General features: G+C 31.7%; 3 protein-coding genes across 4 annotated transcripts; 1 reads left to right on the top strand and 2 right to left on the bottom strand.

The window, feature by feature from the left end:
• Positions 1 to 791: 791 nt before the first annotated feature.
• Positions 792 to 2,114, top strand: LOC106755657 (NAC domain-containing protein 35). Its single transcript, XM_014637845.2, has 3 exons — positions 792 to 1,077; positions 1,173 to 1,441; positions 1,618 to 2,114. Exons 1-3 carry the CDS (start codon positions 897 to 899, stop codon positions 2,044 to 2,046), a joined length of 879 nt encoding a protein of 292 aa, XP_014493331.1. The 5' UTR covers positions 792 to 896; the 3' UTR covers positions 2,047 to 2,114.
• A 6,740-nt stretch (positions 2,115 to 8,854) lies between these two features.
• Positions 8,855 to 11,505, bottom strand: LOC106756641 (scarecrow-like protein 23). Its single transcript, XM_014639143.2, has one exon. It carries the CDS (start codon positions 11,462 to 11,464, stop codon positions 10,151 to 10,153), a length of 1,314 nt encoding a protein of 437 aa, XP_014494629.1. The 5' UTR covers positions 11,465 to 11,505; the 3' UTR covers positions 8,855 to 10,150.
• Positions 11,506 to 15,181: 3,676 nt separating this feature from the next.
• LOC106756083 (putative leucine-rich repeat-containing protein DDB_G0290503) lies at positions 15,182 to 24,683 on the bottom strand. Of its 2 annotated transcripts, XM_014638341.2 has the most exons (7): positions 24,473 to 24,683; positions 21,324 to 21,425; positions 17,194 to 20,379; positions 16,858 to 17,046; positions 16,559 to 16,717; positions 16,212 to 16,367; positions 15,182 to 15,809 (listed from the first exon to the last, which is right to left on the bottom strand). In XM_014638341.2, exons 2-7 carry the CDS (start codon positions 21,405 to 21,407, stop codon positions 15,564 to 15,566), a joined length of 4,020 nt encoding a protein of 1,339 aa, XP_014493827.1. In that variant the 5' UTR covers positions 21,408 to 21,425; positions 24,473 to 24,683; the 3' UTR covers positions 15,182 to 15,563. The 2 variants fall into 2 exon arrangements, with proteins under 2 accessions (XP_014493827.1, XP_022633261.1); XM_022777540.1 differs by lacking the exon at positions 24,473 to 24,683 and having other exon boundaries at positions 21,324 to 21,447.
• Between the last annotated feature and the right edge of the window lie 481 nt (positions 24,684 to 25,164).

Genomic DNA, 25,164 nt, shown 5'->3' with positions numbered 1-25,164 from the left:
ATTGATCAACTTAAGATTAAAATATGATTACTATCTATCAAATATTAAATTAACTTTAGTATAGAATTACTTTTTTCAAGTACTATCCAACTAGTTTAAACTATAAAGAAAAAACATTTACACTTCACACAACACTTCTCAGTTGGAAACATTAACTTTTACCTTAGATTTGAAATAAATTATATATATAAATGAAATGTGAATACTTTTGTATTTATATATAATTTGGAATTCCTTTGGTAAACAAAATAAGATTATGTACGTATGTAGATAAGAGGAACTTTCCAGAGGTTGGAGTTGAGTTAGCAAATTTTGTAATGTTCTATTTCGAGTCGTTGCATGTTAGTACGTATTTGGTATAACTTGAATGCTCTGTTAACCTCTCACATTTTTTCTACACATAAAATTGCAATCAAACTTTAAATTTTAAAAAAAATGGTATGTAGAGGAATTAGCATGAGGAATTTCCGGGTAAAATTCCAGAACCGAAAGAAAAAAGAGGTCAAGCCATAACATATTAACATGTAACATCTGTCCCCACAGCACAGTTTAGTCTCTGCAGACTTTTTGTCAAGCCGCGTGGGTCCCACCACATAAATCTCATAATCATGTGCAGAGTCGTAATTACAAGTCCATATTCTTTCAAGATTTCTTACAGAGACTTTTGTGCCTCAAATGCCTCCACGACCAAGTCATACCTCAAACCTTAGTAATATTATTACATCGTAAATAATGAAAAAACATAGTTAAAGCCACAGTTGTGAAACCATTGCTTATAAATACCCTTCCATCACATTCATTTCAGTGTATCAACCACCTTCCTGTTCCTCTGAGAAAACTATAACCACTGCACTAGCTTAACAGTACGTAGTCACATAAGCAAGTAAATTGATGATATGGCCACCATGGAAGACATGAGCATGAGTGGAGAAATTGCACTTCCTGGCTTCCGATTCCACCCCACAGAGGAAGAGCTTCTGGATTTCTATCTTAAGAACATGGTTGTTGGCAAGAAACTCCGTTACGACGTTATTGGTTTCCTCAACATCTATCACCATGATCCTTGGGACTTACCTGGTAATCATCATCCTTTTAATTGCTTCATTAATCACATCTCACTAACATGTAACAGACATTTGACAACGTTAAATATTCTTACATGACATACGTAGATTTGGCTAAGGTTGGGGAGAGAGAATGGTACTTCTTCGTGCCGAGGGACAAGAAGCATGGAAGCGGAGGAAGGCCAAACCGGACCACCGAGAAAGGGTTTTGGAAAGCAACCGGCTCAGACCGGAAAATAGTCACTCTGTCTGATCCCAAACGCATAATCGGGTTAAGGAAGACCCTGGTTTTCTACATGGGAAGAGCCCCCAGTGGCCGCAAAACCGATTGGGTCATGAATGAGTACCGTTTACCTGACAATTGCAAATTACCCAAGGTACTTTCTTTTATCCACCATGAAAAATTTCTGATTTTGACGTGTCCCATAAGAAATTTTTTGATTACATGAACTAGCAATCGTTCTAAATTTTAGAATCTAAGATAAAATAGTTAAAAAAGAAAAAGGGTATCATTTGCATTGATTTAATGGTGTTATGTGGCAATTGGGTACAGGAAATAGTGTTGTGCAAGATATATAGAAAGGCAACTTCGTTGAAAGTGCTGGAGGAAAGAGCAGAGAGAGAGATGAAACAAATGGTGGGTTCCCCTGCTTCTCCTCCTTCATCGACGGACACCATGTCCTTCAGCAGTCCACAGGAAGAGGCAAACGTGACCTTGCCTCTGCCATTGTTGCAGCATGTTCTTAAGAAAGAGTCTGAATCTGAAGAAACAATGGGTTGTGTAGTGCCTAAACAAGAGAAAACAAACAACAACAAAGGTAGTTGTGGGGCATCTTCCCTACAAATGCCCTTTGGGAAGGACAATCTTCCGGACCTGCAGCTTCCCATGTTAACAGATTGGACCCAAGATACCTTCTGGGCTCAGTTGAATAGTCCATGGCTCCAAAACTTAACTCCTTCCAACATCTTAAACTTTTACTGACTCCACACATAATCAATCTCTATGTGTATCAACTGCAACTTCAAGTCAATCACTTCTTATTATTATTATTATTATTACTACCTATTTATTTATTTTCGAATGTATATGCACTTAGCTAATTAATTAATCACTTAATTAATATCGTATTTTATATTAATTAGCTCATTTAACTCCACAGCTTTTCCTGCAAATACGTGTTTTCCTTCACTTCTGCATATCTGCAACCTCTTCTTGTTGTTGAATGTTCAAGTCAATTTTCCTTACCTTTTGGAGATATGTTTTAATGTTTAATCATTCTAGAATTGAAGTCATTGATCTGCAATTAAACTACTTAGAGAGGATTTACATGTCATGAAGAACTAAACTCCGAAATACAAGCTGAGGATGTGGTGTAAACTTTCTTCGATTATTTCAAATTAGTTTTAAGGAGAATTGCATAAAAAAAGACAATTTGAATTAGACGTGGATATGTCTAATTTTTTAATTTGAAATCATCCGATCACATTTTTTGACATGTGTACAATATTAAAATGGTGTCAAAAAATATGTTAAAATATGATTTTTCTATACCTAATGCGCGTTCGTTTAGATGCCAAAGTTAAGTTTGGTCGTGTCGTGTTTTTCAATAGCACGTCTACCAAATTAATTATGGTTCTTTAAGACATCAAAATACTACATAAAAAACAATTTCTTTCACTCAGATTTTAAAAACAGTAAATATAACATTGCAAGAAAACAAAAAGGAATAACACAAAAAGTACATACAACACAACAAAATCTTGTAACAATAACAAAATGTAGCGGAGAATAAAACAAATTAAGAAAATGAATAATTGTACAATACCAATATTAGTTACTAGTATTATGTATTGATCTATCGAGGAGAATGTTTATTATAGAGATACAATATTTATGAAATCTAAATTTTAAAAAAAAAATTTAAGAAAATGAATTTTCAATTTTATATAATACTTTACTTTCTTATTACTCGATATAAAATTTATACTCACGTTTATAATTCGATTTATATTTAGAATTCTAATATTAACTTAGTAAGAAAAATTAAATCAATCGTCCTTTTTGTTTTCCTTTTTTAACTTATCTAATGATTTTTTTCCACTGTCCTTTTTAAATTTATTAATAAACTAATATTATAACTCCATAAATTATATTAATAAGATCATGACATCTTATAACTTAATAAATAGTATAATATTTAATATATGTTGTCACTAAGTATTAAAAATACTAAACTATAAATTTACACACATCTATAAAAAGGCTAAATATTTCCAAAAATTAAAACAAAAAACAAGAAAATGCATGATACATGTTTTAATTAGAGTAGTAGATACACTTTTATCAGATAATTATCCTTGAAAATTATAAGTTAACTTTGTCTTTAAAAAGTATTTCAAATAACATTATCCCTCAATTGTGAAAGAAAGAATCTATCACCTTAAATAACTATTACTAAATTCATAATTGAAGCACTCAACACAAACAAACCCCATAGACATGCAACTATAGAGAAAGAAGCCATTAAAGAAATAGAAGCAAATTTTGAAGTTGTAAATAAATTTACTCCTACTCCTAAAGTATAGTTAGAGATGGTAACGGGTCGGTCGAATACAGATAGTGTTTACCTACAATCCGACCCGTCGGATAAAAATGTATCTGTCATCCGACTCATTATCCGTCAAGTACCCGTTTAAAAAATATTTGTGTATATTTTAAAATCTGCGGGTACTTGCGAGTACACACGGATATCCGAAAAAAATAAAATAAAAATTATATTTTTCAAAGTAAAATTACAAAAAATATATATAATATAATATAATATAATATAAATTTACATTTAATTGTAATTAATTTTAATCTAATAAAATATAATTTTATTTTATTTTTAATTAAATTTAATCAAAAAATATATAAATTAACTTTTTATTTTATTTTTTTTGGATAAAAGATATTCACGGGTCAGATAGTATACTATCTGTATCTGACTCATTTAGAAACAGATATTAAAATATCCACTACCCGTTACCTACAAATAATAAATATTCGCAGATTTTATCTGCAGATACTCGTATCTGCGGATTTTTTTGTCGTCCCCAAATACAGTTTACTTCACTGATGGTGTTCCACTTCATAAATCTTATTTGAGTTTTTTTAAATAATAATCTCATTATATTTTAATCCACTTATACTATTACTCGATAGTAAAATGTCGCTATCAGTGGCATATGATATGAGTAAATTTTTTATTAGATATCCATACCACTTTCAATTTAAATTTTTAAAATAATAAATTTAGAAATATTCTTTCTTATACAATATTTAATTATTTTCATCTCTATCTTAATACGAAGGTTGGACTCACTTAAATTTCTTATCAAGTAAGATTATTACCTAAACTTGTCTGGGATTAACAAACATCAAGTGTAGTGGAAGAATCTTATTCTATAATTAAACAATTAACAAATATATTAGATAAAAATATCTTAAACTAATATTGACATGCTTTTGTAGTATCTTTTCAATTGCAAAGAGATGATGAAATTTGAACAATTGATTGGCGTAGACTTTTTCAAATAGCATAAATTTCAATGTGAAAAAGACATGTATCCTGATGTTAGTCAGTAAAATCACATTTTATGTTTTATATATGGAGGACTATCTATAAAGTTTATTAAGTAAAAAATCATAAGAATCATATATAATTAATTTTATTTTAGGTTTAATTGCTTCTTTTGTCCTCAGTTTGGTTGAAGTGTGTCAATTTCGTCTCCCTTTTAGAAAAATGTCAATTTCGTCCCTATATAGAAAAAATTTGTATCAATCAAGTCATTTCCATTAAATACAAATTAATTTAAAGTAAGTTTTGAATAATAACCATTTCATGGGTCCGATCGCCGATTTTGCAGTAGATAAAATGAGTTTTGAAAGCAATGATTTTTAACGGAAATGATTTGATTGATAGAAATTTTTTCTATATGGAGACGAAATTGACATTTTTCTAAAAAGAGACAAATTTGACACACTTCAACCAAATTAAGAACAAAATAAGCAATTAAACCTTTATTTTATGTAATAGTCTATTGACAAAAGTACCTATTAAAATATTTATAACCCACAACTAACTATAGAATTTTTTTTTCTATCATCACTTAACATACATCCCATGCTTTACATTTTTTACAATTATTCTCGAAGTTTCTTGGCAAAAAAAATCATTTTGAAAAGAAAAGAACTGAATACGACTATTTTTTTCCCACAATGTTGTTGTGATTGAATTAAACATTTATATCAATTCAAGAATAAAACTAATATTATTAAAATTGACCTTTTTTTTCTTAATATTGAAGTTTGAGGGATACTTTGAGAGATTTAAAATCTTAAAATAAAAATTTAGAAATTTTCTTTTTATATGTTTTATTTTAGTTAAGTGATGCAAACTCATTTATTTTCAAGAAAGAATAAATAAAGACTTTTAATTTAAAATATTAATCAGATATTTGATTTTTCTGAGAAAACTTACAAATCTTTAAATGTAATTTTTTCTTGACAAAATTATATATTCTTGAATGTCATATAACTATCTAAGTTCTCCAAACATCAAAGAAACCTATTAAGTCACTATATCACTCTAAAATTAATTATTTGTTTTTATATTTTCCCACTCACTTATTCACATTATTTTTTGTGGAATTTTGGTGAGTAACCATTTGAGAATCAATATGTTTGTCCTTCGTCAAAGGTTTCAAATAATCTTTTCAAGCAAAAATTCACATACAAATAAGTAGAACTAAGGTTTATTACTCAACATATAAATTTTTTTACAAAAACTACAAACTACAATTTTCTAACAAATATTGTAAACCTACTCATACATTTTTTTTGATAAAAGTTCTAAATCATACAATTTTTTTAAATAAAAAAAATACAAATTATCCAATGACACAATATATAAATTTCTCATATATAAAAAAAACTATTGAATTTTGATGATGATTCTCAAATCAATTTCCATTCTTCATATTACTTAATATAAAACTTTGATTAACTCTCACTTGATAATCATTCTCTTCAAACATTAGTTACAGATAAATTGGTTTTTGTTTTAATACCAGTATAAACACGTGGAAGAGATGCATGTATATAATGCAAAGGATTTACAAATTCTATATAATTTATATCATTATAAGTGATAATTAAAAAAATAACATCGCGATTAATCGTAATTTGGTATGATTTTTTGTGAACTGAATTATTTCAAAGTTCCGTAAGCAGAACGTTCATTCGAAGATTGGTGTCACATGCGTCATGCACAAAAGGAAGCACGACTTGGTCTCTTAATTCAAGATATTGAATTGTTCAAACGTGGAATTTATATTTTAACTTTGTATTTGATTGAAAATATATAGAGATTTTGTGATAGAAGTTTATCTAACTAATAATGTTTTAATTGCGAAGCTTTTGACATTTACGTATATATTCATTCACATTATTCATCATATTACACTAATTTTTTTAATTAACATTGTTGTGCTTAAATAAAAATGATAAGGAGTATTAAATTCACTAAAGAAGTAAAATTAAAATTAAAAAATATTTTATTAAAAGCCATACATATACTACACTACAGTATTTTTAAAATAAAACGATTTTGTGCTTAGACAAAAATAACTAAAACTTAAAATTAATTAAAAACTAAAAAAATTAAAATTACCGGTACAAACTTTATTAAAAAAAAACATATCAACATACACTGGACAATTTAAATATATCTTATTTAATAATATAGTCTAATACATTATCCACTATGATTTTTTAACTATAAATAAGTGTATCAATTTTTTTTTTCATCAACATAGACATAAGATATGTACGGTGATATATCTCTCTGACGTTATACCGAGCGGTCAAGCCTATCAGTTAAATGGACCGAATTATTAAACTGATCCAGCTTTATTGGGCTCAAGGTCCATCATGTCACAAACGAGAATAAAGACACAATATCATATAATATCACATATATCGTATCAAATAATATCTTAACAGAGATATTTACCTGTATTGTGTGATTGGTCTAAAATTATTTCACAATCAATAATAATAATTATAAATGCTACCATGAACCAATCACAAAATAATAAATAAATGATGTTCAAATATTATAAAAAAATGTTGTTTAAGTATCTTTATCCTTTCGTTAAAAATAACGAAGTTGATATATCTTAGAATGTGATATCCTAATGATAACATTAATCATTGTGATGTTATGAGAATGTCTTTATATATGACGTTATAAAAAAATTATTTAGCAACTACTGTGTCATCATTAATCATTAAAAGTAGATGTTAATGGAAAATTAAAATAAAAGGTAAAATATGTTTACATATTTAAAAAAAACATACAGAAACTAAAACAGTGGCAGTCATAGACAAAAACAAAAGGTTTATACATATATATATATATATATATATATATATATATATATATATATATATATATATATATATATAAATAATGTCATATTAACACAGAGGAAGATGAAAAAAAAAAAAGAGTAAATTATTTTACAAGACTACAAAGTTATCTAAACAAATTGAACTTAAATATTAGAACATAGGATGCAGCTAATTTGAAAAAAGCCAAAACGAAGGTGCAAATTAAGAAAAAGTTTTTAGGAAATGAAGGTTTGTCATTTTTGTGAGAGTTGTTATCAGAAATAGACAAAATGTGTGGTTGCAATGTGGTGTCAGAAATTGATGTTTTGGAGTCCTTAGGATGTTCTGTGAATGTGTTGGAATTGAGAGTGATGCTTTGGACATGTTCTTCCATAATTATTCACTTTAACAACAGATCAATGAATCAGTTCCTTCAGTAAAAGGGAGCATGACTACGTAAATAATACTGCAATTCGACTCATTGAATTCACAGCTAAGTTTTAGTAAAGAAGAAAATGCAGAATCACAACTCAAAATTATCCTCACCCATCCATTAATCAATATAATAATATTCTTTAAATATGAGGTTTATATTTATAAATTTAAAAGCATATATTAAAAAATTAACTCATGGTCGAGATTTAATGAATTATCCAAAAATTTAAAATCCCAATCTTTCTCTGTGGCATGGTCATTCTCTGGAGATCCTGCAGAAGAAGAAGCCAATCGCTTGATTTTGACTTGTGAGTTGAGAGAGTCATTTTCTTCGTTCCAGGTGGGCTAGTTCTGGGCCACTTTTCATTTGTTGGGCCTAGAATAGGGTTGTCTTACTCTTTGGACTGGATCTAACTAGCCTATTTATTTCATAGAGAAAATAAAATAAAACAGTGATATATATGAATGAATAACACCACACACTGCACAAATGTAATTTTATGGAACACGTGGGTATATTTTTATTGAGTTAAAGCAATAACGGAAGCTATTCATATATTCCGTAGTGTATTATTAATTATTAATAAGAAAATACTTATAAAAATATAAAAGGGTACGCAGAACTCAAACCTTTTACCATCTTTTAATAGAAAGTCACCATCCGTAAAGAAAATATCACATTGAAAGAGGATGCCCAAACCTCTAAGCACGAACAAAGCTTAATTTTATTTTTTTCAATAAAGATAATATAGTATTTGTTTGAAAGTCTTGTATCGATTATAAATAATCAATTTATATAATATATATTTTTGCTGTAAATCAGGCTTTTGATCTCATAAAATGATAATCGTACACTTGTCGGTGTTCCACCATTAATTAAGAGCTATATTGTTGTATATTTGAATAAAAAACTACTTCATATGAATAAGATACTCACACACTTCATATCTATTAAGAATAATCTTCCTTGAGATTTCACAAAAACAACATTGAGCCATTAACATAAAGAAGATCGAAGATTAAAGAAGACTTCCCAGACATATCTTGCACATCAGAGAGTGTACTTTGTTTCACACTGATGGTGCTGAATAAATGCTCACTGCTACAGTTTGTAAGTGAAGTATGGCTATGGTGTGGCTTCAAATGTGTGATGTTGATTTTCTTTGAAAATCAGTTATGAATAATAAAGAAAAAATGACCAACTTTCGGAGAAATATAAGATGTAAAGGTGGACTTAAGGATGTGATGGATATGACACATAATCATAACATATGTTTCGAGCAACTTTTTATAATAATTGTGATGCATTAATACTGGGGCGCTAGAATTAAATCCAGTGAAGTGTAATTAAGATTGATTTCACCTAAATGATCTGTTACATTAATTTCTAAAAAGGGTTAAACCCAGCTGGGACAAGTTATGTATTGTCAGTTTTATGAGTGTTTTAAGTTAGAAAGAGGTTTTTGATAAATGAAAACCTAAATTGGAAAAAAAATTAGACTAAAAGGAGTAAGATAAGGGAAAAAGTAGGGTGGAGATATGAAATGTTAGGGTGGAAGAAGAGAAGGAGAAAAATTGTATTGGTTAGGGTAGGGTCTGTTCTGTTTCATACCTCTGCTAGGCATTCAATTGATGGATCGAAATTGTCCACGGAACCATTAGACGTGGATCAAACGTCATACCTTATTAATTCAAGTGCAGCTATCATTACTAATTCAACCTAAAACCATACCCTCCATCTTCTCAAACGTCACAAAGAAAAAGGACCCATCTTTGGTATTCCCAACCTCACCCTTATCATTATTATTCTTCTTATTATACACAACGCTCCATCCCCATTACAAAATAATATTCAATACCCTCTTCCATTCCCATCTAATAGGAGAAGCAACCAACCCTATCAATTGCTTCACTGCCTTCTGTTCCTCCTTGGAGTTTGAATCAATTAAACAATTGATAAAAATAAATTAATAAATATTTAATATAAGGAACCAATTCCAAAACCATACTTGTTGATACTTGCAATGATTGATCACTTTGAATTCAGTAACTTAAGAAGAAGAGATTATCATTATCCTCTCTGCTAGCCAGCCAGCCATGTCCGTTGTTGGATTGGAGTGTTGGAGCAGAAGATGATAAAAAAGAAGAATAATGGAAGGAACCAACGATGGCAGCTTCCTCAGAAGAACAATGGGGGTTTTGATTTGAATTGGAATCAATCCGGGTAAGTAATCAAATCAGAGGGTTGCCAAGCAGAGGCAATCAACAGAGAAAGGTCCTTCCAACCAAGCTTCAAGGAACCATTCTCTTCAACCAGCGTATAACCTCTCCAAGGGAACATTCCAAGCAACAAACTGGCCTGTGCAGCAGGGTTGCCCCGGAGTGAAACGGGCCGAAACCCGGCCCGTTTCAGCTCATCCGCCCACCGCTCCACCTTAACCTCACCGGTTCTTTTAGGCCCGCCCACCGCCACGATGTTCCTGATCTCGCAGCCCAAAAGCTGCTGCTCCACCGTGTGCCTCTCGAGGCTGTCCGTACCCAAACCATCCCCGAGCGCGTCGAACAACGCGCTGTAATAATGCAAGGCCTCCACGAACCGCGCCAGGAAGCTCCCGGCGTGGCTCAGGTCCTGCTCGACGGTCGTGATCAGTTTAGGTCTAAGCTGAGTCAGCAATCTCAACGTCCCTAAATCGCTCCCGGTTATGTCATACAAGCAATGATGCATCCAGTGCACCACGATCGCCTCGCTGGCTCGAACGCCGAGTTGACTCAGTTCGGTCACGCTTCCGATTTTCCCCTCCACCGGGTGAAACTCAAACGGCAGCCCAAGCGAGCTCGCGAAATCCGCGAGTCTCCGGCCGGTAGAGTCGAGGAGCTCCGAGGAGGATCCGAATCCGGTGATTCTCATGGAGCGGATCTTCTTCGAGCGAGAGGCAAGGATGTGGAACAATCCCGGCCATTGGAGACCTTGCATGATATCGAGGTCGATGATATGGACGCGATCCTCCCCTTCCAGGGCCTGGAAGATAGCCTGGTTCGCAGTGAAGTGAGAGAACTTCACCAGCGGCGAGACCGAGTTGTAGGATTGGAAGGCGTTGAAGATTCGCTGCGACTGAGTTAGGGTTACAGATTTCGCGGTCAGCGGAGAGTACGAGCCGAGGCAGGAGCTCACCACACGCGCCTGCAGCGCCTGCGCAAAGTAAGCCCCGACGCGCTCCGGCGAGGTACCGAACGGAGAAGACAGTTCCGCGATCTCCGGGAGGAGGTCGTTGGCGAAGTCGAGTTTATCCATGGCGACGCACTCGGCACATTGGAGGAGAAGGCCAAGAAGCTTGAGGCCGGTGGACTCGGCGGCGTGGGGTTGGGGATCGAAGGCCTGGTCGTCCTCGGTGGCAGTATCGGCGGAGAAGTTGGTCCGCTTGAAAGAAGGTTGATCGGCGGGAGAATCAGCGGTGTCAACGGGTCGCTTAGTTTTCATGTCGTTAGGGTTGGAAGTGCGTGGGGATCGCGGGACCAAGCTTTGAAGCATGATCGGTGCAGAGAGCGAGAGAGAGAATCGAAAGCTTTGGAGGAAAGTTTTGGGGGAAAAGTGACAAAACTGAGAGGGAAAGACAATGAAAGTGTCAGAATATTAGTGTTTGGTTTTTTAGAGAGAGAATTAGATAAAATTATGTTATTATTATTATAGAGAGATAAAAGGAGAGACAGAAAGGGTTATAACTTTGCAGGCATAAAAGTTTGTTTGGGTTGGGTTTTATGTTATCCTCTTTGGTTCCTCCGTTTTCTTTTCAATCTGTCCTTACCTCCGTTTTATATCCCTCATTAATTATTCTCTCTCCCTCCTAATCATGCAGCTTTGGGATTAATTAAGGAACTTTTTTTTCATAATCATTGTCATGCCTTTTTTTTTATTTACCAGAAAATGAAATCTCTTCTATCTTTATTTTTTCCGTCACCTAAATTACAATCTTCTTATTAACCAATATTAAATCATATCCATCTTTATACTTTATCTTCGTTGACTCCAAATTTAATAAAAATATTAATCTATCATGTGATCATTAGACTATTCTACCACCGTGCAACCTAACCAATCAACAATTTCTTATATAAATTCATCGGTCGGACAATTTACATAAACATATTAGTCTTAAATTATCAATCTTAAATAAAAATTAAAATTGATAATAATTAAGTTAAGTCAAAATAATTATTTATTTATCTCTTTTCATAGTCATAATAAACATTTTTAACCTTTTATTTCTTTCAAATAGGAAACTCTTTTGTTGTTTCTAAACCATATTTTATATTAAACAACACAAATTATAATTATGATATCGTAAATTTTAAGTTTAACTTAATCATATAAAAATATTTATAAACTAAAATTTTATATCTAATTAATATGAAACTTTGAATATATTTAATATTTTTATCCTTTTATTTCTTTCATTTTATTGTATATTATCTTTCATGTTATGTATTTTTTTTAAGGATTTAGTTTCCCCTGACTTTTTTATTTATTTAGAATTAACATACACTTATTTTTTCATCTAATTAGTACATTCGAGAATCGACAAGTAAATTCAATTTGATCTTAAAAATCATTAATTTGGTGGATTAAATCTGATTTCCTTTTTGGTTTAATTTTAATAAAGATTTTGTACATAACAAAATTTATATTTTTTGCAAATGCAACGAAAAACAAGAAGAAGAGATTGGTAAGAAAAAGAAGGTATGGAAGAATCTATCATATTCAATTATTGAGTGTTTGGAAAGTTCTACTATTGTGGAGTCACTTCAGTCTAGACACCATGAAAATCATTAAGAAAATGTGCATTTGTGTGGTGGAGAATAAATAACATCAATATTAATTCCTTTCAAAGGGAAACACTTCTCATTCAGGGCATTTTCATTGGAGGGTAAACTCGTCAATTTAAATCCTCAATCTTCAATTATTCTGCTCACATGACATAAAATATAATACGATTTTAAATAATAATATTAAAAATAAAATATTTTTTACTTTAAAATATATATTCATATCACTATTTGAATGTTATTAAAATATAAATCATATAAGATACTTTCATTAAAATAAAAGCTGAAAACTATCTTAAAAATTACTTAACCTTTTTTATCTAATAATATTAATTTTTTTACATTTTAAATTAACATTTAATTAATTTATACTATTTGATATGTTTGAGTTGAAATAACAACATTAAACACCTTTTTATATGTAAAATAATAATATAATTAAATTAAAATAATTATATGTATTCACCTTTAAACTTTAGAAAAAGAAAATGAAACAAAATATAAAACAGAAATTAATTTTCATTAGTTATAATATTTTAATAATATAAGCATAAAACATTTCTATTAATAAGAGATATTTTGAAATAGTAAAAAAAAATAAATCCCTTACACCACTCAAAAATATAGATATTCTAAAATGAAGATAATTAAATATAGAAATAAGTAGATAATTGTGATTATTGTATTTTGTCGGATCTAAAATAAGAATGTTGATGAATTGATGACGATGGAAATGTCTTACATAGAAGTAGTAACGAGGTGTCATTGGAAAAAGTGAGAAAGGTAAGAGGTTGTAATAAAAAACAAATGCGAATGCTGCATCACTCTTTTTCGTCTTCCAATTTGCTCTTCAAAGCGAAAAGAAAGAAAGCTGAATTCGCATGTAAGCATGCCAACAAACTTTTTTTTTCTTTTGGGATTTTCCACTTTTCATGTAACTATTATAATAACATTTTATTTATGGTTTAGGGAGGCTGGAATATTCAGAACAATTTTCTTGTTACGTACCTCGATGATTAGAAAATATCTATTAAAAATATTTTAACGGTAAAACCATTTTAAATTTAATTAGTAAAATAATTAATATTATAATAAATATGTCATAAAAAATCAATTATACTTTTTATGAATTTTTTTTATTATTAAGATTAGTTTAATTATGATTCAATTTTCTTTAAATATAATTGTGTATCTATTTAAACTGATTAGATTTTTAGCTGATTTTAATAATAATTGATCGGCTTCTTTTACATTCAAACGATTAATAGTGTTCTTATTCTCAATATATACTGGTAGGTCGATATATGTTAATATAGTATAATAACTTTTATCTTTTTTCTTAAATCAATTTTTCCATTTTATATTTTTTTAAAATAATATTTGTTACTATTCTTGCACTTCTATTGAATTAATTCATTCACTAGTTAGAGATTGAGCTCAATCAATTTAATGAGGTGTATGAATTGTTATAAATTTTCTAATGAGTTTAATTCCTACTAATAAAAAAATTCATCAATTAGTAAATTTATCTATAGTTCTAAATGTATTATTTTTGGCATAAAATTAATTTCAACTCGAATACAACGTGGTGGAATCCAAAATCTGTTAATTTGTGGCTAACATTCGCAGTTTTTTTTTTTTAATTGGACTATTTTTTGTGTACAAAAACGAATCAATTGTCTGTGAGAGGCATATTATGAGAAAACAGTGATAATGTTTTTAAATGTTAGCGGCGAAATAATAATAAGGACATGTGTATTAATACAAGTGTTTGGAATAAATTAAAAAGTAATAATTAAATTTAAAAAAATTAAGCTGTAATTTATTTAATCATAAAATTAAGGTAATGAATGAAGGTTAATTTTATATCATAATGGAAGATAATAATAATGTTGTTATTTAAGGGGACTGAAGATAGTTAATTGGGGTGTTGAGTTTAGTAATGATAGGTTTGGACACTGAGATTTGGGCTGAAACAGACTTTTAAACTCATTTATTTTGAATTTGTACCTTCTTATTATTACCTCGTCTTGCCTTCAAAATTGAATGTCAAAAATTTGTAGCAAAATATATAAATTGTTTTGTTACATTTGTTACGTGACTTTGAATCATAACATTTATACTATTACGTTTTTTAATGAAGAGAATTATGTCCTAATTATCATTTATAATTTTGAACCTAACAGAAAATGTTCCATCTAAAATATTGATTTCACTATGAAAAATCATAATAAAAGCATAATTCGATCAATAGCTTCTTATTATATTGAGTAAATTCCCAAACAAAGATATACTTTTTATATTTTATATTTTTTAATGACCTTGATATTTGTAGTTCTAATTAATACTTCAAAAAAGGTATTGTAAATAAATACAAAATATAACAGGGCATAACAAAGGCTAATTTAATGCAAATACTGCACCCTAATAAAAAATATATTTTTCCAAATATTATACATAGTAGGAAGAAGAAAGCAAATAAATCTTTACACTATCGTCTAGTACAAAGTTTTTTCTAGTTGCCAAAATCCTCCACTCGAGAAGAAAAATGTGTTACATAGCAAAAACAACCCGAACTCAAATTATTAAAAATTCAAACTATAAATGAAATAAAACATTAACCAACCCCCATTTCTTTTACATAAAAAATAAGAATAGGATGAAAACAAGTTCCTGACCAACCTGAAAGTTGAGCTTGAAAGCATGCAAAGAAAGCTTTCAATCTGATAGTTAATCAACGGGAAAGGAGAAAAAGAAAAGGAAAAATCACCATGAATAGCAAAAACAAAATACATACGCTGCTCATACTAGTAACGCTTCCCAAGAATTATGCCAAAGACAATGGACACAATAGCTACTCCAAAGATGAACTTGTAATTTATGACAGACGAAACCTGGCCACTTTGAACATGAGTCTCGGACGCAGATGATGTTTGAGGACTTGATACTTCTGACTTTTTCTTGCTTTTCCTTTTCGATGGACTCGAGAGGATTGACCCAATGTCCCTGGACTTCACTTCCAACCCTTCTTTCTGATCAACACCCTCATCGCCCTGGAGTGTCATTAGAGAATACAAAAAACATGTCATTCAATAACAGAATAATTCTGAACCTAAATAGTGGAATAGAAAACATTTTTTTTTGTTGTAATCAGAATATTTTGAACTTTTCGATTACACTTTGGCAAGGTGCAATCGCTAATTTGACTTGGGGCGTTCAGAATTCAGCATTCTCCAATCATAATTATTATGTTCTCTAAATATCACCAAATGTCACCCCCCTCTTTCCGAATTAAGCCAATGAAAATATTGCCGAGGAGGCGTTTTGACTGCTTTCTTTTTGCTACTAGGGAAATTGAAATGAATGCAAATCATGTAATTTCTGGCTTTAAATCTACAAGGAAATCATTCAAGGACAAAACACCGGTAGTTGGGAACTTTCGGGTGGTGAATTACCTTAACTGGGGATTTATCACTAGCCAGTTGCAATTTCTGCTCTAGATCTGCCACTTGTTTCTGTAGAAGAGAGATATCTTTTTTCTTAATTTCAAGTTCTTCAACAGAATTCTTCAGGGCTGTCTCTAGTTCCAACTTCTGAGATTCTGCTCCTTTCTGTTTTTTTTTTTTTTAATTAAATAAAACAATCAGTATGATTCAAAATTGCACACCACTAGCGTGAGTTTTATAAATATCATAGACATGCAGAGGTAGATCGACTATATGGGGTGACCAAAGAGAAAGAACGCAATGATAAGAGAATTAAGTTCAGATATCTCCTTTTTAACCTTTTTCTTTCAACATACCTGGTTAGCAAGAGTATCCCGTACAAGTTGCAACTCTTTCTCAAGTTCTGCAACCTTCTCATTCAGCACATTCCTATCATTGAGTGTTTGTTCATAGTCTACCAGTTTTGAATTTAATTCTGCTTCTCTTTGAGAAGCAGCAGCTTGAACACTTCCAACCTGCAAAGCACCGGATTAATCAGCAAAGCTTATTCAATATAACAGTTTCTTAACGATATTTTAGTTCTGATAGGTACTATGTTTCTGAATTTTGCTCTCATTTACAAAAAAATAAAATAAATAAGAACTCTCAACCCTACCTGTTCATTTAGTTCAGATTTCTCAGCAATCTCCATTTTGAGAATTTCGATCTCATATCTCAGAGAGCCTTCAATTTTCTGTTGTTCCTTCAACTTCTCTTCAAGGTCAAGTATAAAAGCCTGAAGTTCCTTCTTTATATCCTGATTAGTCTCATTTAGCAAGTTCTTCTCATCAATCACTGAAGATAACTGCAAGTGGATACCATTTCAATATCACTTCTCTAGTTATAATGGTTTAGACAAAATGATGATTTCAGCAAACTATATTACCACCAATAGGAATGGAAGAACGAAAAGTAAAGAAATATCAATACGAATAGTCTGTTTCTCATGTACCTGTGAATTCAGCGTCTGCACCTCTGCACTATGCTTTGACACTAATTCGTCGATGGCATTCTTCGAGGTGAGTATCTCTTTAGCTGTTTCATCCTTCTCAGCAAGTGCTGCAGAGAGCTTTGACTGCAAATCACTTAATTTGGATTCATAGATAGCTATTTCCTGATTAAGCTTTGAGTTTTCATCATTTAGCCCAGAAGTTTCTTTTTCATGGTCGAGTGACTTGTTTTGCAGTTCCTCAATGACAGTTTGAAGGTGCTTTAATTTTATGAGACTCTCCTCCAGCTCATCTTTTTGAGTTCCCGAAGCTACAACTGCATTTAGTGCCTGTTCTTCGAAAAGCTTTATTTGGTTCTCTAGTGTATTCAGCTTCTCATTCAACACTTTGGTTTCTGATTCCTTCTCAGTATGCCTCTGCAACGCTTCTTGTAATTGAGATTCTACTTCTAGAATGCGGGATTCATTTGCACTTTGAATTTGAGTGGATTTTGATTGTAAATCATTCAATTCAGCTAGACTGTTCTTATGGGTCACAAGTTCTTGAGTAGTGGCATCCTTCTCTGATAGTGCACGGTTCAGTGATTCCTCAAGTTCATCAATCTTGGTTCTCAGGTCGATGTTTGTTCCAACCAATAATTCATTTTGGGAAGAAGACTGAGAAATCTTGCTCTCGGCTTCTAGAACTTGTCGTTTCAAAACTTCGTTTTCACTTTCCAAAGAAGAAAGTTTACTCAAACTCTCTTCGAGTTGATTCTTCAAGGATGTAGACTGTTCCCCACCCCGTGTAATCAGTTCCTCCAAAATCTTAATTTTCTCAAGCAGAGACTGAACCTCAGAATCCTTGTTGCTGAATTTTTCTATAGCTTCTTGGAGTTTCTGTTCTGCATCTCTCGTCAGAGACTCATGCAACAATTGAAGTTCCGAGTGTCTTGAAGCAGTTTCCTCTATATCTCTTCCTCTTATGACAAGATTTTCTTCAGAAGCTTTAAGTTTCTCAATTATATCACTCTCTCTGAATTCAGCAGCCCTGAGATCACTTTCAGTGCTTTGCAATTTACCTTGTGTTAGATTTAAATCATCCCTCAAAATTTCCAATAGGTTTTCTTTCTCAGCAAGCTTCTCATTCAAACTGCTAGAAGCATCTTCTAACTTCTTCTTTTCATCCGTCATCGAATTCAGAGAATCTTCCAACTCCTTTCCTCTTTCATTAGCTGCTTGCAGTGTAACTTCGAGGGTTGACGTTCGTGTCTGAATTGCCTCAAGTTTTGATGTTAAATTAGACAAATCGTTGAGGTATTTATCGTTTTGCTCTTCTGAAACCCTGCATTTTTCTTCTAATGTGCTTATTTGTTGTTCAAGTTCCTGAATTCTGTATTTCTCTGCTTCAAGTAACAACTCCAACTCACTCACCTTTTTACCAGAATCTTCCAATTTGGAGTTGGAGCTCTGGATTAAATCTTCCAGTTCTCGGCTACGCTGATGGTTCATAGTGGCTCGGTCTTCATGCTCAGAACATTTGTCATTGACTTTCTTCAGCTCCTCCTCCAATATTGAACTCCGCAAAGAGGATTGATTCAAGTCTGATTCAAGTTGAACGACCTTTTCCATATACTCTTGCAATTTGTCGTTAAGAAGATTCTTCTCTTTCTCGGTCTCTTCCAATTTAGCATTGAGATGGGATATTTTTTCGGACAATTCAGTTACTTCTCTGTCAGCATCACTGGTTTTCAATTGTAGTAAGTTTAGTTGTTGCTCAAGCTCCACGTTCTTCTGCTCTGCTGCTATGAAGCGTGTTTCCAGGTCCCTCAATTGTGCTTTTGCAACTTCTGCAGCTTCAACGGAAGTCTGAATATGTCCCTCAAGTTCAAGGCTCCTTTGAGTAGCAGTAGCTGCAGCAGCGCCAGATTCATTATGGAGATCTTCTAGTGATTTCACCTTCAGCTCGAGCTCTGCGTTGTTTGAAAGCGCCTGAGATAAAAGAGAATCTGTTCTGAGAAAGTTTTCATCTGATAGCTTTAGTTTTCCCTCTAAATCAGCGCATAACTCCTCAAACTTCTTCGAATTAAGTGTTAGATCTTCCACGGTTGCTTCAAGAGTTCCATTTTCTGTTTTAAGCTTAGTCAGCTCCTCTTGTACATTGAGAAACTGGGTTTCTTGATTCTTGAGGGAAGCTTCAATTGATTCCCTCAATTTTTCCTCCTCGCGCAATTTGGACCTTGCAGATTCCAATTCAGAAATTTTTTCTTGCAGTTCTTCCTTCGATGTGGCCAATAGATTTTGAAGTGCTGACATGTCTTCCGTTAGCTGTGTTTCTGATGTCTTTATCAGGTTTACTTCCCGGGTCAAGTCATCCACCAAAGAGTCCCTTGAAGACAGTCTTTTCTCAACTTCCAACAACTGTGATTTTGAAAGTGTCAACTCCTCTTGGATAGTAGAAAGTTCAGCTGTGGTTGTTTTAAGTGCTTCTTCAATCTTTTGATTTTCTGAAATCTTATCATAAACACCTTTCAGTTCTTCTTTAAGGGAGGCCATCTCATCTTCCATTCCTTTTGCAGTCAGTTTGGCTTCTTCAAGTAGTCTCTCAAATTCTAAGGCCTTCTTTCCCTCGGATTCAGCATGTGATCCACTCTGCTTATGAAGTTCCTCGAATTTCCGAGCCTCGTCTGCTGAAAGTTTCAGCTCATCCTGCAATTCCTGCATCTTCTTTCTGGAGTTTTCAAGCTCAAGGTTAATATCGTCGAATGCTTCCTTCACATGAAGAAGCTCCTTTTGCTTCACTTCTTGACTCTGAAGTGCCTCTTCAAGATTGCTGAGCTGCTGATTATATTTATTCTCGGCTTCAACTGTCTGCTCTTGCAATTTCTTGTGACTCAGTTCAAGCTCTTCGTATTTCTTACCACTTTCCTCCAATTTCTGTTGTGTAACTGAGATCTCTCCCCTCAGGTGATTGTTTTCATGCTCAGAGGTCTTCAACGATTCTGTTAGTCTTTGGAGTTCAACATCAAGTTCCCGTATCTTCTCTTGAGCTTCTAGAAATTCTCTGCTCGGAGAATCCGAGCTTCTTTCAGTTTTGTGGGACTTATCATCTGTGGCATTCTCTTCTTTCTCAACTTTTATGAATTCTCCATCTAAGGCATTCTCTTCCTCTTCTTTCTTTACTTCACTTGACAAGCCTCCATTTGTCTCCTGCAATAATTCATTAAAAAAATGGACATAAAAAACATGTGTATAGTTTGTACTAAAAGCTTTTGCTACTATAATACTATCAAGTATCAACAGTAGACCGAGCAGTGGAACATCTACACATTTTGAGCTATGGTAAATGACTATGGAAATCGTCTATTAATAGTTACAGGATATAATCTCAAGCTATTGTCAATGGATTAAGAATCCAGTAAATGGTCATATCACCCCTCTAATGACATGGATACAAAAGCAGTTTTTCAAAGATGGAGAGATCAACTAGAGAACAATATTTTTGAAATTATGTCTATCTATAAACTCCAGGTGGTGAACAACTAGAAGATAGATAAATAAAAAGTAAAAGTATACTCAAGTGTCAATTAAATGAAGCATCATATACTTTTATGATAGGGCAGCAGGACTGCCTATCAAAAATGAAATAGAAGTTCTAAGCAATTCATTGGGTTTGGAAATTTATATTATATGATTTATCATCAATTATTCAAATAATTTTATAAGTCGTATGTCTCTTATATCTAAATGATCATCAGTTGTTAAAAGAATCTTAGAAGTTCTATGTCTCTTACAATCTATCTGGATACATTAATATCTTTGAAATTTATAAATTTTCAACGAAGTATATGAAAAAAAAATAGCACCATAGCGTCTCTCTTTCTCTATGATCTAATTCAGTCCACGTCTCCCATACTAATAATTCAATCCCATCTCCACAAGCAAGCAATTATTGAGTCTAAAAGGAAGTAGGTGTGCACAATCTGTGGATTCCATAAAAATATTCAATTGGAAATAGATGCTTACTGATCATTGCAATAACGATAACATGCAAGATATGATGCTAAGAGAAGCTTTAGGAAGAACTTTTAACCCGAGACTACTTTATACAACCAGCAAATTGTAAAATAACGAGTGCAAGAAGAAAATGATACCTTGATGGCGTCATTCTTATGATCTGCCTCCACAACAGCCTTTGTCCCTGGAACCTCTGATACGACTTTGGTCTCTTCTTCCATGTCTGCTTCTTTATAGCACTGCATTATTACAAGGAAAGAAGAAACTGGAAGAATTCAGATGTAGTACCCTTAAATGTGATAAAGAAATTAGGTAAGTGAAGAACAGGAAAAACATAAGTTTATGGCAGATCAGAACACAATTAATACCATTATCATTATACCATACAATTAAAAGAAATTAAGGTGAATATGTTTGTAAAAATAAAGAAGTTTAGGTTAATATGTTAATTTACTTTTTAAGGCGAAATGACAAATATTTATTAAAACGAAAAATTTCCTCTCTCTTCCTCCTCTTCTAAAACGTAACTCTCAAACTCTAAAAGAGATTTAACATAATCTTATTAAAAGAAAAATGTAATTGGTACAACAAATTGTACAGTAAAAATGTATGACATGTAATTGATAACGCGATAAAATATTCTTATATAAATATAAATGACTCTACAGATAACATAATTCTTCTTGCTACCTCCATCCCAAAATAATGTAGTTTTAACATTTGAAATCTGTCCCTTAGTTTTCAAAGAGAAACTCAAATATCTATTCTAATATGGTCTCTAATAAATCAGTTGTTTTGAAAGACTAAAAAATGCATAGAACAAGGTTATTTTAGTAAATTTCTTACCTATATTAAAATAGTTACTTTTTTTTTTAATATATGTGAAACAACCTCAAACATAATAATATGCGATGGAGACAGTAATAGATTTGAGTTTCACGTGAGATAGTTATGGCAACAAGTACAAGAAAATCATTTCAATTTTTAAGGCACCCTCATTTATGAATTCATTGTCATGTTAACTTTCCACAAAGGACAATAACTGAGCTCGGTAAGAATATGAAATTGTTCTAGTAAAAATAATATTGAAAAACATTTTATGAAATTATTTGTATTAGATAATTTAATATGATAAATAAACAAATAAATAACCAAAACAACGTCGACCTGAATTATAGTAATTTACGTAGAAATTTGAAAAATATGATTAACCCCTTAATTATATTAATTATACATGCAAAAGACCTGGTCTGGTTACTGGTTTTGTGAAGGATTATTGAAGATGCCATGTGGGTCCCTAAATGCTGTCTTACAGCTTGATCTCACAAATAAGACATTTCCCTGTCCACCACCACCTATTTCCCAATTCTTTTTTCTTTTTTTTTTCTACTTTTTACAAAATCAAATTTACCGTATAGCTTTCCAAAATGAAAGAAGATTACATCTGGATCGTTGGTTAGACATAAACATCATGGGACCCAAAAATCCAACATTCAAAGATAAAAAATGAATCAACACGGAATTTGCTAATATCTATGGTATATGAGTAGGACCACTTTTGATAGTTAGCTACTAAGCCCCCACCAACACTTTTTTTCCTTTCCTATAGCAAAGCCAAACATATCATATTTATTGATGTCTTTTAAAATTCAAATAAAGTTATATACAGCAAAGTTAAAGCACGTTAATTCGTGATCATCTGCACTCTTCACGATGATACTTTACTTTTAAAATTCAATTCAATAAAAAATTGATTGTTATTATATTACAATAATTAGATTTAAAAAATATACTCTTATTAAGTTACATGGTACCCAACAACTAATTGAGTAGCATTTTTAAGTAGAGTTAGAGTAAAAAAAAAACACCACAAATAAATTAAAATTTACTATGAATATATTTTTTTTTAAATAATTATCAAAAAAATAACAAAAAATAATATGCATATTTATAATGGACTGAATTAATTTAGAAAAAAAAGTTAAACCGGTCTATTATAATTAAATTTGTATTCACAGACATGATTACTAAATTACAATAGTTATGTAAAAATAAATAACTAAAATCCAGTGCTTGTCTGTTTACCATAATAATAAAACAGAAGTGTGTATAATTTACTGCTATAGAGAAATGATTTTTGACCGCGAATATAGCTATTTGTTTTACTTGATCGTTGTTTTATGTTTACTAACATAAGAAGGTTTTTTTTTTAATATTTTTAAAGATGGTAGCAAAAACGTATTTTTTAATAAAATTTTCAAATTTCTTAAAACAAAATCCCCCTTAGTTGGCTAGTTGTAAAAGGACAGTGAAGAGTGAAGGTCAGAATCGGATTTTTACCAAAAGAGTAGGGGTAATTGTGAACTTAGGAAATAAAAAATTGGGAACAAAAGTGAAGCTGGCAGGCTCTGAGATTCCTGAGAAGGCCTTTTAAATAGCAGGTAATACACAGTGGCAATGAGGGAAAACTAGCCTTTCTTTCCTTTTGTTTTTTAACTAATATTTCTCTATCCTCTGCCCTTCCTTGTTTATGCAATGTCAAATATATAATTACCTTTAAATTCAACAAAGCAAGATCTAAAAACATATATCAAAATCAGAATATATATAAAATGCATTAAAAAATCACCACCTAACATCTGAAAGCTATAGAAACTTTTAATTTTTTTCTAATCTCTACAGATACGTCTCAACAGAAACAGGCCGATTGTCTTCACTGAGATCGATCGATCTCCAGATCAAAACCAATATTCTTGACAAAAAAATGTGACACATAGTGAAAGAGTAGAAAAACTCAAATTGAACATTGAAAAAACACAGGAACAAAAATTATAGATGAAAATCAAAGATTAAACTGATTAAACTCAACACTATCAAGTTCTGATGATAGGTGAAAAACACTAACCAATTATTTCTGATCAGAATGGTGAAACACTCTTCATCGCAACAAAACATACACAAAAACTCAGAATCATTACTGATCATATACAGCAACATAAACAGATAAATAAATTCTGATCCCGCTGAATATCGATCAAGTCTCAAAGATCAAACGGACAAATAAGATTGCATGATAAGATCGAGCGGAGAAATAAGATTGCATGTTAAGAAGAATGAAAACACAACACAGCGATTTGGATGCAGAGAAAGAAAGAAAGAAGAAACAGAGAGAATAACTGGAAAGCTGCGAGCGATGGTTAATCAATTCATTCAGCGTGATAAACTCACACACAACTATATACGGTTAGATGAGTAACGAAAGGGGAAAGAGAGAGAGAATTCTTGCCTGGGAAAAGTTGCTTTGCTTTGCTTTGGTTTGGTTGCAGAAAATGTTTAGTATTTGTTGGAATCTGAAAATTAAAAATAAAAAAAATAATTGGAAATAGAGAAGGAGTGGTGTGTGGCGTGATGATGGAAATTGAGAAAATGAAGAAGAATGAGAGAGAAAGGAAGGGGTATATAAGTGAAGTGAAGGGAGGGTTGGAGGAGATGAGAGAAGAGTGTTTCTTTTTTTCTCTCTTTCTTTTGGAGCATTGAGACAATGCTTGGTGGGGTCATGTAACAGCCAATCCGGCACATAGGTGGGTGGCGCCGCTAGTTTTGATATTGCCACCCTTTTTCTCACTTATTTACCATACTCCCTCCCATAAATTTCTTTTCTTTTTCAAACTATAGTCAAGTCAAATAAAGTTTAATTATTTTACTTTTCTTTTATAAATTTTTATATTAGATTAGTAGCATTTATTAAATTAACTAATAAATTACTTAATAATCATGAAAGAATAATATAACTATCCAAAACTTATTATGTGACTTAAAAAAAAAGCTTGCCTTAATTTTATAAATTGAATTTATAAAGTAAATTTTATTTATATATTTATAAAGTAATATATTTATACAAATGTAAAATATATAAATATATCGATTTTATTATATAAATTATATTTTTATTTCCTAGCAAAATGGATATTATTGTAT

Source organism: Vigna radiata, chromosome 2, assembly GCF_000741045.1.
Source record: "Vigna radiata var. radiata cultivar VC1973A chromosome 2, Vradiata_ver6, whole genome shotgun sequence".
NCBI classification, from domain to species: Eukaryota; Viridiplantae; Streptophyta; class Magnoliopsida; order Fabales; family Fabaceae; genus Vigna; species Vigna radiata.
The sequence above is the reverse complement of the archived record's forward strand: the minus strand, read 5'-3'. Positions and strand labels throughout refer to the sequence as shown.

Excerpts from the sequence above, each read along its gene's own strand:
- LOC106755657 (XM_014637845.2), top strand. The coding sequence starts at position 897 with ATGGCCACCATGGAAGACATGAGCATGAGTGGAGAAATTGCACTTCCT. Across the intron at positions 1,078-1,172 it reads TGATCCTTGGGACTTACCTG|ATTTGGCTAAGGTTGGGGAG; the intron begins GTAATCATCATC and ends TGACATACGTAG. Across the intron at positions 1,442-1,617 it reads ACAATTGCAAATTACCCAAG|GAAATAGTGTTGTGCAAGAT; the intron begins GTACTTTCTTTT and ends AATTGGGTACAG.
- LOC106756641 (XM_014639143.2), bottom strand. The coding sequence starts at position 11,464 with ATGCTTCAAAGCTTGGTCCCGCGATCCCCACGCACTTCCAACCCTAAC.
- LOC106756083 (XM_022777540.1), bottom strand. The coding sequence starts at position 21,431 with ATGCAGTGCTATAAAGAAGCAGACATGGAAGAAGAGACCAAAGTCGTA. Across the intron at positions 17,047-17,193 it reads TGCAGACGCTGAATTCACAG|TTATCTTCAGTGATTGATGA; the intron begins GTACATGAGAAA and ends ATCCACTTGCAG. Across the intron at positions 16,718-16,857 it reads AATCTGAACTAAATGAACAG|GTTGGAAGTGTTCAAGCTGC; the intron begins GTAGGGTTGAGA and ends GGTGCTTTGCAG.